This window comes from Nematostella vectensis, chromosome 4 (assembly GCF_932526225.1).
Source record: "Nematostella vectensis chromosome 4, jaNemVect1.1, whole genome shotgun sequence".
Classification (NCBI taxonomy): domain Eukaryota; kingdom Metazoa; phylum Cnidaria; class Anthozoa; order Actiniaria; family Edwardsiidae; genus Nematostella; species Nematostella vectensis.
The window spans coordinates 10,389,074-10,405,852 of NC_064037.1; the positions used below are offsets into that span (position 1 = coordinate 10,389,074).

A 16,779-nucleotide genomic window follows, 5' to 3' on the forward strand; every position below is an offset into this window, starting at 1 on the left:
GGAAATTACTGTTTTCGTAGTTTAGGGTTTTAGGAATAAAAAAAAAGTCATTTCTGAATAAAACCACTGGAGAGCCGGTTAGCAGACTAAGATTGACATCGGTGCAACACCTTTCTAATCATTGTTTTTCAATTATTGGTAATTTTGCTATTTCTTTTATTTGTCGAACAGTCGAAAGGGATATGAGTAACCGAATTTGGATACTAATATCGCGGATCTTGCCAAAAGCAAAAAACACATCTTATTTACAGAAAAACTTTGATTTTTATTTCATTACCGCAGTTTAATTAAGGTCAGCGAAAATCCGATTGCATTTAGCCGCTGTTGACGCTTTGCATTTCACCAACAAATTTCATAAATTTTCCATCTTCTCGGTTGCATGTAATTTTTGGCTTCGGGCGAAATACAGTTTAACCTTCCGCTGCTATATGACTTATCAAGGCTTTTATTGCGGCTTTGGACCCGCACTTATCTCTGTTTGGAAGTAAAGTGTGTATAGGTCTGTTTGCTGCGGAAGATGTGAAGGCGCAGGTGTCTGTTGGGCAACGCCTCGCATAACCCGACAACGCGCGTACATCATAGCATCAGTCTTCTCCTTGGCGCACGAACGACTTGGACTGGCTTTGACTACTGGGCTTCCTCAGGTACTTAAGGAACACTATAATCTTCACGTCTACGCCTCATTAGTCTATGATGTGTCAAATCTCTAAAGTATTTCATAATTATGTGCTGTTCTTTCTGGTATGGAATGTCTGTGTCTTTTTTTAAGCTTACTTTTTTTTATAATGCCGGTTTCGAGCTTGCATCATTCAACCCGAATTATTATGGCTTATTAAAAAGGTAAAAGAAGAAAAGGATAAGAAATTTAAACAAGAACGTAGTTTGTTTGCGCTACCTCAAAACATATCTTTCGCGTTATTTCACTGTCTTTTTTCTCGAATAATTTTAGTTAACATCAAAATCCGTAGCTAGTTTTTCGCTATTTGCTTCAAGCTAACTACAAGCACTTTTGTTTATTTTTTCTTTCATTGTGAATGTAAAATTAGAAGTTTTATATAAAGCTGTTGGTAGTAACATTAGATACTACAAAATGGGGGAGGCTTAAGTGTGAGCCTCAAACTTCACCTCATTCACACAACTCGATGATATTCATTCAATTTTTGGACGAGGTAGCAACTCGTTCTCCCGAACAGTTCCTATTTAGATATCTATTTTTCTATGTAAATGTTATATGATTAAATTTGGTCGTTTACAGTGGATCCGGCCAAAAGTACATGTGACGGATTTCTAACATCCTACATACTTTCACACTGATGTTAGCTGATAATTTCCTGTTTGACGAACTCCAAGGTTGTGTGTGCCCTTGATCCGGATGCATAAGGTGCGAGTGTGTAGGACCAGGTGTGTCTTGACGGTCATGTACGCAAAAATAACCTTAAATGTTAGGGTTGAAAAAGACTCAAACATTAAAAAATAGTTAAAGGAACGTTTTGAAAGAAAGAAAGAATAAAATACATATTCTTTAAAGGTACAGTAATTATGTGCTATATGAACGTTTATAAAGAAACGCTTATTTGCAATAGAGAAAAAACAGTTTATGTCATCATCTTATAAAAGTAGTAAAACGCATTTTCCTTCATTTAAATTTTTTATTTAGATAAATGTTGATGAAACGATCAACTCTGGCAATTTTCTTTTTTTCCTTTTTGTACTCAAGTTTTTATTATCCTAAAGCCTCGTATTCAAAATCAAGTACACAGACGTGGACAATTTCGTTAAAAACATTACATGTCGCAGAGTCTTTAATTTTTATTAATTCCCACAGACCGTGTTAAAAGTGTCGGTAGAGCAAAGTTGACCGCATGTCAAATCTCTATTTCATCTGGCAGATTATCAAGAACTCGACAAACATTACATATATACCGTGGACACGTTTTTCTATTTGCACCGCAAACTTCTCGTTTTAGAGTACTTACTCGCGGTAATATTGCGAATTGTTTTTACCTATCTTTCTCAAATTCCAAGAGCACTTAGTTTGATGAATAGCTTATCAAAGTTAATGAATAATGTGCAGTTTGCGGTATCGTGCCCATCAATAAAAGTCGTACCAGACAGGTTTATCATTTCGTGACTTGTCGCCGTTTTTTCCCCTCTCACGCGATTTTTGGGTACCTCTGAATTCCCTTACATGAAATAAATTAAGGCGGCGTAACTTTTCGTTAATTACGTACTCTAGGTATTTTGTTCCGCTTTTTAATCTTTATTAAATTAAAATCAAAATTTTGGATTTTCGCGAGAGAATTACACAAGAAGCTTAAAAATGAAAATTATCCCGAACTTTATCCTTGCTGTCTTTTATTCTTGTTCACTTTTCGACACACAGGCAAATTTTTGTTGGTCAGACGTTTTTTAATGGAACTTTTATCCGTAGAAAATAACGCAATATAAAAAGTAAAAAAAGCTATATCTGACAAAACATAAGTATAAAATGCAATGGGGAAATGAAGATAATCCAGCCTAGCTGTATACTATGCTATGTTGTCCAGCGACTTTTCTTTTCGAAATATTTACTTGGAGATTAGAAGTAAACATCCAACATTATGATCTTATGAGAACAATATTATCACAATACTGACAATGAAGACATGTTTACTGGATAAGTGAAGCCTGATAGAGCTGCGTGTTCGTGCTAGTCGAAGGCTCTATTGATTCCGGTAAGGTGTTCACGTGGCAAATGACGTAATGAGTCACGTGACCTTGAACCCTTGCATACCAACTGTTTATTACCTAACAGGGTGTCAGGGTGATTCGTCTCGTGTATTCGCCTTGGAAGATCCTCCTTATTGAAAGATTTATTGCCAGGTAAGAGGGCTTGTAGGGATATTTTATCTAGAGTGTGTACTAACTGTTAGAAGTGATTGTTGCTTTTTAAAGAGAAATAGTGTTGTGCATGAAAAATTGGATGTGGATGGAAAGTAACTATTATTTCGATCATTTACTTTTAATTCTGTAACGAAGTGTCACCTCGGTGTTAAAGAAAATCTTAACGCCATCTTTTGATTTGTGTCCTGCTACCCTCATAAATAAGGGATTTCTAAGAAAAGCAGCTTAAAAGGGAGCTTTCTCCTCTGTAACTTAGTATCGACTTAGTAATGTTTGACTGCCTAAGTTTTGAGCTGGTAACACTTAATACAAGAACTTGTGGTGGTCTCAAATCAATTATAATTACGAGAGTTCTTGATTATACTAAAATTCACCAGTGCCGCTATATACAAGATACATTGTACAAGATGTACAATTTTCAGCGAACAAGAACGGAAAATACACATGACGTAAAAGTATAGAAAGTATAGAAGTAAGGATTAGGAGGATATAAAAAAAGCAAAAATTGTTTTTGTTGTTGAAACGGTTGAAACACGGTCACTTCCGTAAAGAAAAAAAGATCAATATGCGGCATATCTTACCTTACCATACTTTACATGAATTCTAGTACGAGCTTTAGTCTTTCAATCATTTCAATTTATTTAGTTTATAACAAGAGATGGTCCCTTGTTTATAATGAACAATCAAATATTGAAAAGAAATTTCTTGATAAAATGACCGAACATGTCTGTTAAAAAATAATTGAATGAGACTTCCTATTAGACAATCTTAATGAGATTTTAAAAAGGCTTTCTACAAGATCAACTAGCTCATTTCCGAATTACGCTCGCAACTGCTCTTAAAGAAAAGCTTCAAATCAAGGCCCTGTGCTAAAACTACAGTAAATGTAACAGAAATGGGCACAGGGACTCGATTTGAAGCTTTTTTTGAGAGCAGTGGAGCGTTACTCAGAAATGGGCTATTCATTCAGGCCGGTAAGGGGGTGGGGTGAGGTTGGCATAGGTCAGGGGGTGGGCCGCGGGGGTGGGGGGGTGGGGTGGGTCCCTGCACGTTTCAAAAATTGGAAAACACGTTTCACGATAAACTAATAAATTGACAACAAGCATCAATTTTTACTCGGAAATCACGATTCACGATTTTTAAAGAGCATAGATCACAATTAACGATTTTTAAAGAGCACGATTCACGCTAATCAAATTTTGACATTCACGAATCACGGCGAAGGTAGCAGTCACGGATTACGGTTTCTAATTTGTCCATTTCACGATTCACGATAAACAAAAAAGGCCGTTCACGGATCATCAAGAAAACAACCCTTACCGCCCGTGTTCATTTGGCGTTTTCTTCTAGAAAATGCTGTCCAGTCTGGTCATCCTCAGTCTGCTAGGGGTCACGTGCCATGGATTCCCTCCCAGTCCCCCAAAGGCGCCGGATACAGTCGAGGCTGTGGCTAAACGCGCATGTAAGTATGGTTAAAACTGCTGAACATAAATGCACTCCATTTGGCTCATATTTTAGAAACGTACACAGCAACAATTTTTAATAAAGTTAAATACGTTAACCCCGTTAAGATTATATGCTTGTTCAGTTGAAATGCGTTTGAATATAGTTAGACACGCTGTAGAAATACCCGTTGGTGTAGACAAGCTATAATACATGATATGCTTTAGCTCCGACGAAGGGCTAACGCTCGTAACGTCGGCCCAACTACTCTGTTTCACAAAGACGTTAGCATACATTTTCAACCTTAGGTTGATTTATAGCCTGCCGTAATACACACACAGTGTAATTTTTCTTTTGTGTTTTCTAGACTCGCTAGAATGTACTTTTTGCCTAACAGGTTAATTAATATCGTACTCTATGTCCTATTGCATGTTCTTGTATATTTCATTTGTGTACCACAGTTTGTCCCGAGGGGGGAGGGGACAAGAAAGCGGGTTGTACCTACTGGAGGAAACTCGGGTACTGCGAACCTGGCAAGGGCTACTTCGACTTCATGGAAAAAACTTGCCCTGCTTCATGCGGCCTCTGCCAGCGTAAGATGCCTCTGGGGCAGACCTTTGAACTTTTGAGAATAGGGCGAGTGGAAGGGTGTGGGGTAAACAGCACACACTGTTCATTTGTTTGGTGTCACAATACATGACCCTTTTTTCATACCTTACTCCACCTGGCAGCCGCTATGATCACTTGACAGTATATCAGTGGGACAAGTTTGGGTCGCGTAGCACCCTTTTTAGGCGTGTGTATGGGGGATAGGGTTGGGGGGATGGGGTGGCCTAACTATAGAGAGGTTTTCAGGTTCACCATATAGAAGTGTACTAAAAAAATCTAGGGTGGATTGGGGAGGGGGGGAAGGCTTTCCCCCCAGTCTATTTTTTCTGACTGCCTAGCTTTATTTGTTTACTGTACTCCTTCCGAATATGTTTAGTAAAACAAGATAGAAAAAAAAAATAAAAGGTTAAGGAAAGTCGCACCCCAAGCCTAAAGACCGCTATATTTCTCAGTACATTTTTCCTATTACTATTCCTACTTTTTTTCCCTTCCTTTCTATTGCAGCACGCCCAACTCCACCACCACAAGCCGCCCTCGCGACAGGTAATCCTTAGCAACTATATCCTTAGCAACGAGTAGTTTTTGATGCTCAAAATCTAGCCTTTATATTTAAAAGACGAGTATTCCCTGCTAGCAGAGGCCTCGCCAGCCCAGCGAAATGCAGAGAAAAGAGGCCTCTGCTAGCAGGAAACAAGGAGTACCAATATCAGCAGAAATCAATAGCAGCGGTAATATTGAGAAATGTAGCCATAGCAACGGTAATATAAATAAATACCACAAAACAACGGTAATGTTAATACATGTAGTCATAGTAACGGCAATCTTGTAGGCATAGCAACAGATTGGCCTTAGCAATGGGTAGCCATAGCAACAATAGCCTAATTGATCATAAAGACACGATAGCACCATTTTTTAGCTATTTTTACTCACCATTTATTCCATTCATTTCCCCACTATCTTAAAAGTGAATAAACAGGAGTGCTTAAAAGCACATAACACAAAGCGTGCCCTACACGGAGCTAGACCGCTGACCTGGGATAATTCTCTGGCTCGTGATGCCGGAAAGTGGTCGCTGTTGTTGGCCAACAGCAACACGTTCAAGCATGCGCCTAATAGCGACGAGGGCGAGAACCTTTACTACATATCTAAAGTATCTGCAAGCCCGGTCACATGTGTTGAAGCGGTCAAGGCCTGGTAAGTCATGGTCACCCTGTAGTGGAATAATCACGAGAGAGCCTGATAAGTCATGGTCACCCTATGGTGCAATACTACCTAGAGAGTCTGTTGAGTCATGGTCACCCTGGGGTGGAATAATGCCGAGAGAGCCTGGTAAGTCATGGTCATCCTGTTATCAGGGTCTGGATGGGTGGGGGGGGGGGGGGGGCGTCTGCATGTCGGTAGTCAGTTAAAATTTCCATAATTTGTCGGTAGTCGGTAAGAATTATCGGTCTTTGTCGGTAGTCGGTGAATCTAAGCCAGTATTCTAAGCCGTATAAACAAGATAAGATTAACAATATTTAGGATTGATTTACTAATCAATCTTAATAACTTATTGATAATAAATTAATTATGGGTTTATTATTGACTGAAAAGTTGATGCAACAGGAAATACAGTAGTACAGATTCTGAAATGGCCGAATTTAAGTAGATTGACGATGGAAGTAAAGAGTAAAAATACCGGTTAAAAGCCGGTAGTCGTTGAATAAAACATACAGGTTAAATGTCTGTAGTCGCCAAATGTTTTGTTGTCGCTAGTCATGTTTTGTCGGTTGTCAGTTACTTTTTAAGCCGTTTGTCGCTAGTCGTTTAACCCCTTCAAGACCCTGTGTTATGGATTATGCAGGAAAAGCATCGTAATTCATGGCTTTTCTGTGGTTCACCAATGCCTAGAGAGCCAGGTAAGCCATGGTTACCCTGTGGTGTAATGATGCCTAGAGAGCCTGGTAAGCCATGGTTATCCTGTGGTGGCATAATGTCAGGCCCATTTTTTCAAGATGGCGGCTAGGAAAAATATAGCGAACACGCATGCCTATAAGTAGAAATTCTTGACTTTCATAGTTCTAGACTGTTTTCAGAACTAGATTGTCAGATATGAGTTAGCCTGGTAATTGATAGTCACCCTGTGCTACCCGAATCCCAAACTAGCTCGTCAAGTCCTGAATACATCTACTCATCCATCTACTACACCTTTCTATCGGCACAGGTATGACGAGGTCGTAGATTATCCATTCAACAACCCACCAGAGAGTGTCTTTCAAGTTTCAGGCGCGCCCATTGGACACTTTACACAGGTCAGCGGATATACCTAAACACTAACCCTCGTCCCCAGGGTCTTTTCAAATCACGGATCGATAATTTTCAAATAGTTTTCGTCAGCTTGACGCCATATTGAAATTTACCCAGAAAAACCAGGAGACGAGGTTGGTTGACACTTTGTTGAACTGTATGTCACGATGTTGGCTTGGTTTGCACATTTTTTAGACCTTTAATCCGACCTGCTTGGCTGGCAGTATTCTGACGGCCGTTTCAAGGGAATAATTCGTGGACATTAACTTTCAATATTAGTCTTTGTGACAAGGGATGCATATTTTACTACTCCATTCAGCTTAATTGTCCTCGTATATGGGAGTCTGTTGACTCCCATGATTATCTGGGCGTGCGCTGTTCTCGCGACCTACGATGGGGGAGCCACTGCTCTAAGATCGCAAGCAGTGCTAGCAGTACACTAGGTATAATCAGGAGAACCCTTAAACCATGCTCAAGAGAGGTTAAAGAACGTGCCTATATGACATTAGTCAGGCCTAAACTTGAATATGCCGCCGCTGTGTGGAATCCGTACACCACCAAGGATGTTTCCCTCCTCGAGCAGGTACAAAAAAGCGCCGCGCGATTTGTAACTTCCAACTACAATTATAAAGCCAGCACTACAGAAATGGTTGAGTCTCTAGGTTGGGACACTCTGGAAACAAGACGCCTCATGCTGCAACTATCAATGTTTTTTAAGATCAAAAACAACATAGTCAAAATCCCTTTCCCGACAAGCATCCAAGAGAACACAAGAACATCCAGAAGGACAGATATAAGCTATAGACAGTTGCAAGCAAACGTAAATGCGTTTGGCATGTCCTTCATACCAAGAACAATAAGAACTTGGAACTTGGTATCTGGCGACATTGCGGCCCTGCCATCCTTACAGCTCTTTCAGGCCGCCGCCTTGCCTGCGTTAAGATCCAAGCAGGCCCCTGGCTATATGCGCCGCCTCTAGCCAGGGTACACCATCCCCCCTTTGCGTTAGCGAAAGCTATAAAAGGTTATAAACTTTAAGACTTTAAGACTTTAAGACTCGTAGATATCCATTTAGAGTGTATACGTCATACGGATGGCCACATGCATGTCTTCTTCCCCATTCCTGTTTTGTTCGCTTCTAAGAGAGGGTCCCGTGGCGCCTTATAGACCCTGATATTTTTCACTTTACATCTCAGCGAACTGTGCCTTTGTTGGTAACTTTGCATTAGTTTGCTAGATCTAAAAGAGCCGAAATCTCCAGCATAACAGTAAAGCTTTAGCCATACGATGCAGCTCATGTGTCATGTTTCTCTGTTCACGTGACGCTCACACGTGTTGTTCACATGTCAAAGATATTTCCTTTTTGTCGCCCGTGTGTTGTTCAAGATATTTCTCGTATGACTCACACAAATGTTGTGGAAGTGTAAAAGCCTTTACTGTTTGTGTGACGCTTGCTTGTTGTTTATGTGACGCTCGCTTGTTGTTTATGTGACGCTCGCTTGTTGTTCATGTGACACTCGCTTGTTGTTTACGTGTCAAGATATTTCTCATGTGACTTACACTAATACTGAGGGAGTGTAAAAGCCTTTACTGTTCACGTGACGCTCACGTGTTGTTCACATGACGCTCACTTGTTGTTCATGTGCACTCGCTTGTTGTTCATGTGACGCTCGCTTGTTGTTCACGTGACGCTCACGTGTTGTTCATGTGACGCTCGCTTGTTGTTCATGTGACGCTCGCTTGTTGTTAATGTGACCCTCGCTTGTTGTTCATGTGACGCTCGCTTGTTGTTCACGTGACGCTCGCTTGTTGTTTACGTGTCAAGATATTTCTCATGTGACTTACACTAATACTGAGGGAGTGTAAAAGCCTTTACTGCTCACGTGACGCTCACGTGTTGTTCACATGACGCTCACTTGTTGTTCATGTGCACTCGCTTGTTGTTCATGTGACGCTCGCTTGTTGTTCACGTGACACTCGCTTGTTGTTCACGTGACGCTCACGTGTTGTTCATGTGACGCTCGCTTGTTGTTCAGGTGACGCTCACGTGTTGTTCACGTGTCATTACAGATCGTGTGGAAGGACACTCGGCGTTTGGGCGTGGCTATCGCGCGGATCAAGCGCGGGTTGTGGTACAGCACTTACATTGTCGCGCGGTACTCCCCACCAGGTAACTACAACGGCGAGTTCACGCAACAAGTCGGCAGCATTCGCGCATAAGGGCACCACTTCAGCGCATGCGCAAGGAGGAGATGGAACCTGGTGACGTCACGCGATGTCGTGTCTTATCACAGATGGATAAAGACAGTGCTGCAAAGCTATAGCATGATTTCTCTATGATTTTTGGGGCCCCCGCCCCTCAGCCAGTAGCCAGCCCGTATATGTATTGGGTATGTAAAACAACATTAACAAGGACAAACATTAATAAAGAGAAATACATTACATATCAATATTTGGGTAACTGTCCTTAGTCCTACAAGCTTGGTCATTTTTAGGACGCGAAAGACTAGGGTTGTAGATCAGGGCCGTAGCCAGCACGAGGCAAGTGAGGCACTCGCCTCAGTAAAACTTTGATGATAAGTGTTTCACAGTTGAAAAATATGAGATAAAATACCTGCTTTTCTTAGATGTATCATCCAGTGGCAAGCTTTGCCTCGGTAAAATTTTGATTTTTTCTACAAGCCTGGATTTGTGAGATAATTATAGGTCACCATTACTTTACATTTACATATACGCTAATATAAGGCTTCACGCCGATGTTTCGCATGTGAGTATAGGGGCGAATGCGTATTACCGTGGTCTACCTGGCTCCACATGTATATGTTCGTCGAATATTTCGTGCCAGCTCGTTAACTTATCAGAGAACAGCCGCGCGCCATTTCCCCTCCATTCTCCATAAACTCAACATTTCCGAGCCTTTTTTTTAGCATCTGTTAAGGGGTCAACCTTATAACGGGGGTGAGTTTTTCTGTCAAGAAGGGTTTTTTTCTTTTGGCAATTGGCGTGCAGGATGTTTTAGTGGGCATGCACATTTTCTTTCCCAATAAACCGTCAATTAATGATATGGTCGATGCCAATGGGAAAATAATAAAACGCGGCTATTTTCATCATTGCTTTATTTACCTCATTTCTTATTCGAACAAAATAAACTAAAATATTTTCAATAAATAAATATATCCTTTTTCTGCATGTCACGTGTTATATTCATCACGTGACTGATCGCCCCGGGTTTCCATATTTTTAATGGCATGGCAAATTTGGGCAGGGTCAAAGTTTCAATTCCTCTGCAATGGAATAAAATAAAAACATTAGGGCACAAAAATCAACATTCCTACATGCCTATCGTATCGTCAACGACTTCACTTTCACGCTTAATTAGTTGCTAAAAACAACCTGAATACTTTTTATGTGAGCCTGTTCTATTTTTAACAATCAAATAATAATTTTTAAAAATGATGGAGTTTTGAGTATATTAAACAAAGCAACAGTAATGTCATGTAAGTCGGATGTACGGACTCTAATTGGATGTCAAACTTACTTATTTGGCATGGTCATGTAAGTCGGATGTACGGACTCTAATTAGATGTCAGACTTACTTATTTGGTATGGTCATGTAAGTCGGATGTACGGACTCTAATTAGATGTCAGACTTACTTATTTGGTATGGTCATGTAAGTCGGATGTACGGACTCTAATTAGATGTCAGACTTACTTATTTGGTATGGTCATGTAAGTCGGATGTACGGACTCTAATTAGATGTCAGACTTACTTATTTGGTATGGTCATGTAAGTCGGATGTACGGACTCTAATTAGATGTCAGACTTACTTATTTGGTATGGTCATGTAAGTCGGATGTACGGACTCTAATTAGATGTCAGACTTACTTATTTGGTATGGTCATGTAAGTCGGATGTACGGACTCTAATTAGATGTCAGACTTACTTATTTGGTATGGTCATGTAAGTCGGATGTACGGACTCTAATTAGATGTCAGACTTACTTATTTGGTATGGTCATGTATGTCGGATGTACGGACTCTAATTAGATGTCAGATTTACTTATTTGGTATGGTAATGTAAGTCGGATGTACGGACTCTAATTAGATGTCAGACTTACTTATTTGGTAGGGTTGTAAGAGGAGCTTCCCAGGCGAGCACAGACCGCATCTCAGCGGACACGACCTTCTCATAAACGAGTAATTGACGCCGTCTTCTCCGCAATAAAAGTCGAACTGGCGACACGAGTGCGGGAATGTGTCAATGCATTCTGAAAAGAAACGAAACGTTATGGTTATGTTAACCTGCGTGACATGTGACGCGTGACTAAACGTGACAAAGAAAACTTCTTGCGTGACGTGACGCACATGCGATTTGCGTTATACATTTCGTATTTTTTTCCGGTTTGCGTGACAAACAACTGTGATGCTAAGTATTGGGTGACTGCCTGTGGCAATGTGATGGTGTCAATTTGTTACCGTTTCGAGTATGTGTACGTCAGGTAAGATGAAATGTTTGTGTGTGACTCGAGTGTTACTGGAGTGAGACTGGAGGTATAGCACGTGACCCTAGGTGTCACTGCGTGACTCGAGGTGTGCCACGTGACAGGTGTATGTCTGATCATGTGCGTGACGCGCCTTGCGTTACTCACCAGCACATCCCTCGCCGTTAGGCCCCAGTGCCGGTCTGAAGTCCCAGCAGCATCCATAAGTACTTGATAGACACCTTTTCAGGGTTATGGCGGGGCTAGCTATAAATAGCAAAAAATTGGCATTGTTAGAGTAATGGAAAGGGTATGTCTAGCGCTATAAACACTTAAAAATCGTCATCGTTATGGGTTAGTAATAGAAGGGGTATTAGCGCTTTAAACATGAAAAAAGGCCTTGGTTAAGGGGTATATCTAGCGCTATATAAAAATAAAACGATTGTCATCGTTAGGGTAATGAAATGGGAATGTTTAGCGCCATAAACATCAACAAATTTATTATTTTTATTCATGTTTACACAGGACAGGCAACCTTCAGCAATATATGTGCTGATATGAAAGGAAGTCCTGGTTTAATAAAATAATAATAATAATAATAATAATAATAATAATAATAATAATAATAATAATAATAATAATAATAATAATAATAATAATAATAATAATAATAATAATAATAATAATAATAATAACAGAATACGTGAAATCATTACCTGCGCCGCAGAGGTCACATGACTGTGGGCAATGTTTGCGTGGCCAGCTGTAAGAACACACTTGCTTCTTGGAAACTCCATGTTTGGCAAAGGACGTAATGATCTCTTTGCATTTGCCACGATTCTGATCCCGGCAGACTGGGAAGAAATTCGAATTCTTATGAGAAACCAAATTCTTAGGATGTTGTTTAACATATTTTTAAGCATTTTCATAACCAATATTACCCAGAATTTCACGAGGCCTTTGTCACGCCAGGTGCTTTAGAACTCAAGAGCATTGCGTGACAAGAAGGCGTGGTCTTTCTTTATATACCCCTTCCCAACCACTTGGTATTGTTACCTATTCTAGAATTTTCTAGAAAGTTCTACTCACATGGACATCCTTCACCACCGGGTCCACGTGCTCTTGTTTTCTTGTCCCAGCAACAACCAAAATCACTGTCCTCACAGGCAGGGGGCGGGGCTGCAATAAAAATTCACCAATCAATCACAAGTAATTGACAGCAAGCAAGGGTAATACTGTTGATCAGGATAATATGACGTAATAAGTTGATTGACATCTACTTACAGCAGATCCGACACGTGATTTGACACCTGGCTTTAAATGGCGTCGAGCAGAGTGAGATTCCTAGCTTCTTGTAGTAGCGCATGTATTTAAGGCAACGGCCTCCCCCCATAGCATCACGGCAATCTGGAAATGACCGACGATATTTAGTGAGACAAAACGAATATCAACACATACATTTTCCTTTAGAGCAGGCAAGGCAAGTTGATGCCTTATTAGGAGAGGGGAAGTGCTCATCTTCCCTTTCCAGACTCCCCTGTGCGCCCTCTTTTTCCTCTCAGCGGGTCTTTCTTTCTATTGATCAGAGACTGGGTGCGAGTCTTAGCTGATGGGAAAAAATGTCTCTGGGATTCAAAATGGCCGCCACGGAAAAAGAATGAAATTAAAATTCCCTGCAAGTTTTCGTGTAAATTCTTTAATAAGATAACTTTGCGGCCTATAATACACAGTATCTAGCCGGCAAATACGCGACCAGCATTTCGCTTGTACGAGCCCTCCCTCAAACGTCACGCATCACATAATAAAAACGTGATGTGACCCAATAAACAATAATATCTAAATCTATCTGATTATTACTAGGATACCTGTGGTAGCCCAGTTATAAAATGAAACTGTTTTTTTTTTTCGTCGTGGTTCCTAAAAACGTGTATTATTGTGCAATGCCCAGGAAGCTCATGCACCACTGTGTATCTATTTTTTTAGTGTACTCATTGCAACCTCACATAAGCATTTTTCTTACAAATCTCTTTGTTGATGAATGAATCCCAAAGAATAGGCTACTCAGATTGGACACTTGACCGGGTACCCATAAGATGAATTTTGTTTTCTTACTCTAAAATGTCTTGATCTCTCGCATTGAATGTCATATCATTTTTACCACGACGATTCCAATAAAGTACAGAGTATGTGTAACTTGCATTGAGACAAGTTCCATCAGAATATCAAGCAGTTTTCATCAATACTTAATTAAGTGTCAAAAGTCTTGTACTAGAAAAGTTAAAATCCTGCTTTAGAGAAAAACATGTCAGTAGTCACGTGTAGTGTATGACATGTAAATCTATGAAAATTATTTTGGTACTTTGGTGCTTTTTTGTGTGCTTCCTTTAGATGAGTTTTTTTTATTTCCCTAAAATACCTTTATTTCTCATTGAATGTCATTTTATTTTTATGGAACATTTTCAATTAAATCTAGATAATTGTGTTGTCTTGAAAATATGTATATGCTCTAATTTCAAGTCTGGATATTCTATATCCCTCCCGTTTGACTTCGAAATAAATAAATGTTGTTGTTTACTTTGCACTAACATAAATAAAATGATAAATTTCAATAAAATTATATTGTACAATATGACTGGCTTTAGGTGTAAAAATAAATTAACCCCTAAGTAATAATAGCACATTGAGGGCTGTGAACCAAAGATATTTTTAAGAAATAACAATTTTAAAACACATTCTCAGCTTTCCTTGATTTTATTACTGTGCTAACTCTGCTTTGGGGATAGTATTTGTAAGATTTTTACCCCGTAAAGGATAGTACAATCAGCCCCTTTCATGGAGCACACCTCAAGTCCACCCCCCACGGCCACCTGAAGAGATGATGCTCTTACCTTTCTTACCCCAATCAGTGTTGTGATATGGCATTTACAATAAAAACCAAGATTGTATATATATCTCATCATATACAAAGTGGGCAGTAAAATCTTTGTCATACATGTCAGAACACAAGACCCAAACAAGTTGCAGATCTCAGGTATCCCAGTCAACCCTGCGCGCAGGGTCTAGTCTCAAAATGTCCTCAAACAGGAAGGCGTAACGTGACAAATCGTATCGTGTGACTTGACAACCTTCACGTAGCTTTCATAACAGGTCATGTAAGCAATACAGATGACTCACACGCTAATGCAATTGAGTATTCTGAAAAGTTCTCACATTACAAAACTTCCTCACGGTCGAATCATCACAGAGACAAAAAAAAAACATACGCCCTTCGAGGTCTCAAATACTAGCTGCCATTGAAAGCTGGCAGTGAGTCGTTTGATTGCATCGCTTTATCCGTGTCTTTTAGCGTAAGTTCAATCGAAGAGTTAATTACTAGATATCTTATCGACGGATGTGAGCTAGTGTACTTATTGATTACTAGAGATCTCATTGTCGTGCTTTTGGGATGTTCATACCAAGTTTTTTTTTTTCATATGCGGTTTCATCAGGAAAGCAATACTTGTGTGTTTGCATCGAACCCTGGTGAAAATTATATTTTATGTCTTCGCAAGCGCATATCTTCTTGTCACCATGAAAAGTCATTAGATTAGATTAGATTAGATGACGCACTTTATATACCAGCAACAAAAGTAAAACATTCTTAAAATGAACCTTGTGAACCAAAAACACATTCACCATGAACTATAATGGAAAAGATGACAAAACTATTAGAGAGCTTCTCTTTTAAAAACATTACTCACCTTTTTTGACTGGTATTCTCGAATAAGACACGGCGGCGAACATTATCAGAACAAATCCTTGAATAAATATGCTCTTCATCTTCTTTCAGTTTTCTAGTTTCTTAGGCACTTGGCTACTTCTGGTAATCGTTTGAGCTCGCTATCTGTGCATTGTTGCTTTTATGGATAACCGTTGACCGAGCAACTTGCGTGGCTTTTAGGCGTTGGCAGATGATTCGCGCCGCCGTCGGAAATGCCTCGCTAAGTTTTCAGGTGGAGTCGCCCGTACGAGCGGTATGGAATGAACAATTTTCGGGGGATCCGAAAATGCCCAACGACACAACTTCTAGTGCATTCCACATCATAAAAAAGTACTTATACATTGTTTGGAGCACAAAAAGAAACGGATACATGTTAGTTTTACTATGAGCGATTGAGGAAGGGGGGAATTTTGTGGTTACCCACAAAAGCGGAGATATGATGAGAATTTAACCGTAACCCGAAATAGGCTCAGTGGCGTTTTGAGGAATCAGCAAGGCATGTCGATTACACGGCAGTCGACCCATGCAACGTCTAGTTCCATTGTTCTTCACAGAGGGGAGGGGGGGGGGGGTAATGTCGTCACACAGCAAGGGTCGTGTCAAATTTCATGTTTACGCTAACTCTAGATCAACTCATCACGCAAATATGCTAGAGAATGTCGATCCAGCACTCCTTTCTTATAGTTTAGATTTGGAAAAACTACTGTCTATTTGTAAGAATACCCCAAATAGGCATCCACGAATGAAGACTGATACTTTATTGACGACTGTTGATTGATAACCGGACAAACAAGGAAGTTGTCTGCACTTGTACGGCACTGGATCGCGCCGCAAAATAAAAACTATAGCCGAATATGAACATTGCTATTATACTCATGTTTATCTTATTCCGATAGAAATTAAAAAGAACTATCCGGTTCATGTTTTACTAACCAATTTTCCTTCCTGAACAAGATTAGGAATATAGTCTAATTACCTAAATAACTCCCTCCCCCGCACCGTGCTTTCCCTTTCAGACCGGTATTTCCGTAGCCGGCATTCCCTAGAATTCCCAATTCTTTCTCTTTGACACGAAAACTAATTTTAGAATCAACATCAAGAATAGCAGACGGTTGTATGCCTTGCTTGCAGAATGCATTACTCGCGGTCCCGGCCTATGGGACAGTGCAAATACTGTTACGAGGGGTCAAAAATTGTTTTCTTATTACCGTTATCTTTGCTTTAAATATTCCAAATGATAAAGAATGACCTCAAATCAAAACTGCCATTACGAATCCCAGTATGAAGGTAATGGTTTTATTATCACGTACCAGGTTA

General features: G+C 40.0%; 2 protein-coding genes across 2 annotated transcripts; one reads left to right on the plus strand and one right to left on the minus strand.

Annotated features, from left to right (window-relative positions):
* The first annotated feature begins 389 nt into the window (after nt 1-389).
* Nucleotides 390-9,671, plus strand: LOC5513749 (ectin). The gene is made up of 8 exons (XM_048726803.1): nt 390-644; nt 2,795-2,862; nt 4,234-4,345; nt 4,788-4,919; nt 5,440-5,478; nt 5,901-6,129; nt 7,139-7,226; nt 9,292-9,671. Exons 3-8 carry the CDS (start codon nt 4,237-4,239, stop codon nt 9,439-9,441), a joined length of 747 nt encoding a protein of 248 aa, XP_048582760.1. The 5' UTR covers nt 390-644; nt 2,795-2,862; nt 4,234-4,236; the 3' UTR covers nt 9,442-9,671.
* Nucleotides 9,672-10,320: 649 nt separating this feature from the next.
* Nucleotides 10,321-15,773, minus strand: LOC5513705 (papilin). The gene is made up of 7 exons (XM_001633887.3): nt 15,443-15,773; nt 12,987-13,109; nt 12,792-12,881; nt 12,419-12,556; nt 11,871-11,969; nt 11,340-11,489; nt 10,321-10,505 (listed from the first exon to the last, which is right to left on the minus strand). The coding sequence occupies exons 1-7, from the start codon at nt 15,519-15,521 to the stop codon at nt 10,489-10,491; spliced, it is 696 nt and encodes a 231-aa protein (XP_001633937.2). The 5' UTR covers nt 15,522-15,773; the 3' UTR covers nt 10,321-10,488.
* Nucleotides 15,774-16,779: the final 1,006 nt, after the last annotated feature.

Excerpts from the sequence above, each read along its gene's own strand:
- LOC5513749 (XM_048726803.1), top strand. The coding sequence starts at position 4,237 with ATGCTGTCCAGTCTGGTCATCCTCAGTCTGCTAGGGGTCACGTGCCAT. Across the intron at positions 4,920-5,439 it reads TTCATGCGGCCTCTGCCAGC|CACGCCCAACTCCACCACCA; the intron begins GTAAGATGCCTC and ends TTTCTATTGCAG. Across the intron at positions 7,227-9,291 it reads CCATTGGACACTTTACACAG|ATCGTGTGGAAGGACACTCG; the intron begins GTCAGCGGATAT and ends GTGTCATTACAG.
- LOC5513705 (XM_001633887.3), bottom strand. The coding sequence starts at position 15,521 with ATGAAGAGCATATTTATTCAAGGATTTGTTCTGATAATGTTCGCCGCC. Across the intron at positions 11,970-12,418 it reads ATGTGACCTCTGCGGCGCAG|CTAGCCCCGCCATAACCCTG; the intron begins GTAATGATTTCA and ends TGCTATTTATAG. Across the intron at positions 11,490-11,870 it reads TAACGGCGAGGGATGTGCTG|AATGCATTGACACATTCCCG; the intron begins GTGAGTAACGCA and ends GTTTCTTTTCAG.